This window comes from Schistosoma mansoni, chromosome W (assembly GCF_000237925.1).
Source record: "Schistosoma mansoni strain Puerto Rico chromosome W, complete genome".
In the NCBI taxonomy this organism is placed as follows: domain Eukaryota; kingdom Metazoa; phylum Platyhelminthes; class Trematoda; order Strigeidida; family Schistosomatidae; genus Schistosoma; species Schistosoma mansoni.
The window spans coordinates 28,640,879-28,644,073 of NC_031502.1; the positions used below are offsets into that span (position 1 = coordinate 28,640,879).

The following is a 3,195-nucleotide window of genomic DNA, read 5'->3' on the forward strand; positions in this document are numbered from 1 at the left end:
TATGCAAACTTTCATTCCTTAGCTTAATGCAAACAATTGTTTTATAAAGATACTATTTAATGTACTTTCAACCTTTTTTCATTGTCTTTAATGTTTTATTCCTTCTGAAGATTCAGGTTTACAAAAACTTAAAAACCCAGAACAAAAACTTGATTTAAATAATTTTAATGTGTAATTATATTGTTTTATTTTTTTTACTCATCATAATTGCAATTATTTTACTAAATAAATAATAGGCTGAAGACATACATACAGTAATAAGGCGGTGAATGTCACCATACTCAACTGTTTACAATTACTTTCAATTAGATGATCATTTGAATTTGATACAAATACAGAAAAAGTAACCAGGCGCCTAACAGAGGCCAAGTCATACACATTTTCAGGTAAAGTGTATTTTGATTAAAGATATAAGGTGATATACATCTGTATATATTCATTTGTAATGTTAGAACTAATATTATTGTGTTAATAATAAGTCCTGTTATCACGAATATTTTATGATTACTTGAACTAATGAGTAATAATCTTGTTTTATTCATCTTCTCTATTCACTTTTTATAAATGTGTGGTTGAGAAATAATTGACACTGTCATTAAATTATTATTGTATAATATTAAAAAGAACACAATAAACACCACCACCACCAACAAAGAAACCATAATATGAAAAAATAATGAAACGAAATTGAAAAAAACAAACAAACAAACAAATAAGTATAGGCTATTGTAGTAGAAAAGCAAAGGAAAATTAAATGAGCAAATAGGTAAAACAAGCCTATTCCTTAAGTTTTTTTTATTCAGTTTGTTTTTTAATAATAAGTTATTTTAAAAAAAAGGGATAGAATTTTCAATTTTCGGTGAAAAAATAACTTTTTTAGATTTGTTTTTTATTTTTCTCTATTCATTTAAAAATCAGCAAATTCTGCTTCGAATTTATTAATTTTACTTTTTTTCAACGGTTCTTCTCGATATCTTTCAAAATTTGTTGCATCACCAGGTCCTTTACAATTGGGTATCAAAGGAGCTGTTACCTAAAATGTTTTTGTAAAAAGGTAAAACCGAAACCGAAATAATTTAAATTCAAATAATTGTACATTGAATACCATGTGAAAAGATAATCTTATCATTATTGTAATTTCAATTTATCACAATTTATGATAATCATTGAGTCTCTTATTTAGTTGAATATGATTGGTTTCAGTGTCCTACATTTTACAGTTAGCCATTATTAATGACAGTATTTATTGCTACAAAAAAGATTAAAGCAGAGGCGTTTTTTGCAGACTAAAACAGGATAAATCAACATATATCAGATGTTTCAATCGACGTGCTTGCGGTTTTCAAAATTCGAATAATGGCTGTTTTTTACAGTGTATTGTAAACACTATTCTATTTAGTTGAATGTAACGCACGGGTTTAACTTCAAAACTCCTAGGACTTGATTTTCAAATTCAGTAAAGTGTGAGGTGTTATGATTCTAACCCAATAAATTGATAACTATGTTTCTATTGAAATAACAAATTTCAGTACATACAAAAGAGGGAAACCAAGATTTCGAAATACAGCACAGAGAACACTAATCCAACAAACATGAAGAGAAGGAGAAGCGTTAGAGCGGACAATCAGAAATACGAGGAAATCATCATCGATGAACAAGGAGGATTCTATGCAGATGTTAGTGTAACGATTAGCAAACTAAGTGCAGCATTTCTACAACTGAAGAATATATGGATTTTTTTTTTGAAAACACCCCCCCCCCCCCAAATCCATCACCCTTCCCCCCCACCACCCTCTCCCGATTTTATGAAGCTGAGACTTGGACAACTACCACAACCATAATCGAAAGATACGAGTATTTATAAAGAAATATCTACGCCTGATACTCAATGTCTGTTGATCGGATACCATCAGCAACGTTGTACTATGGGAGTGAGCAAACCAGCTTTCATCTGAAGAGTAAATAGGGAAAGGGAGTTGGATGTGGCTAGGACATACATTGTGGGAATCACCAAACTGCATCATGAGGTATGCGTTGACTTGGAATCCTGAATGTAGGATGAAAGGAGGAGGATGAAGGAACAGATTGCGTCGCGAATCGGAAGTCAACATCGAAATGATCAGATAGCAACTGTAAACAAGTGGAAAGAGGAGCTTTGTATTGAGTCCTTTTCTCCTCCACTAAGGGTGAGAGGTTTAAGTACGTACGTTTTCAAAAGAAAGTTAACTGTTCTAGTAACAATGCATAATTTCCATTTATATGATCGCTGACAACAATAAACGTGTTCAATTGTATATATATATCTACTTTATAAATTTCCTGTCTCGTTTTTCATTCACTGGTTCGATAATTTGTATTACCAAAACGTATAATGAAACTAATCACTTTGCATTATAGGATTCACCTTTTTTACTACACAACTTTAGTAATGTAGTTCTTCATAGGGTTAAACGCTGTTATATAGCTTAAAGTAATCAGCTGGTTTTGATTTATTAACGCAGAAATTACTCTCTGGAGTAAGTTTTGATTTATTTTTAGTACTCAAGCTTTACCCATGTTTTATTTATATTTTTAATCCTGCATTTTGCTCTTACGTTATGTATCCAGACCTCAGAAAACCTAAATATGGAAATCATGTAATGCATTTTGTCCACATATTCATTTTTAGACACAGTACCCTGGTATATTTGCAATTCTATAGATTTACTTCCCATTTGTTTTTGGATGTAAGGCGTGATCTATAAACAAGCGCACCAGTAACGGCGTTTAACGTTCATTCTCACATTGACTCTCTTTGAACTTAGATGACTGTGTTTCGTTTATTCATCATTCATAACCTTTCTTGTCTGTTGAAAAGTACATTCTTTTTGTTGACTCATTTTTCCTATTCTCTAGCTACTGTTCAACGTTATTTATGTAGTTCTTTTGCCACATTTAACGGACTTCCTTGATTGACTTTTTGTATACTAATGGTATTGATTTACGTTTTGTTAACATATAAACTTTGTCAAGCTTGTAGTATCGGTTGTTATGTTAAGCCCATATACTTTATTCTAGTTGCTGGCCAAGCCAATTCGCCTGTCATGAGTCATATTTTGATCTTGTTAATCATTTGCTTATTAACCTTGGCTATACTTTTATATGAGCGTATGTGTGTACACTTCGTATCTTATTCATCATATGTCTGTCACTCAT

General features: G+C 31.4%; 1 protein-coding gene across 1 annotated transcript in view; it reads right to left on the reverse strand.

Moving 5' to 3' along the window:
* Smp_147450 (serine/threonine kinase) overlaps positions 1–3,195 on the reverse strand; it is a gene marked incomplete at both ends in the record, with an annotated part of 60,735 nt that overhangs the window by 27,032 nt on the left and 30,508 nt on the right. The window contains one exon of the mRNA XM_018789248.1: positions 949–1,033. Within this exon, the coding sequence (XP_018654710.1) occupies positions 949–1,033 (85 nt within the window). The remainder of the gene's footprint in view (positions 1–948; positions 1,034–3,195) is intronic.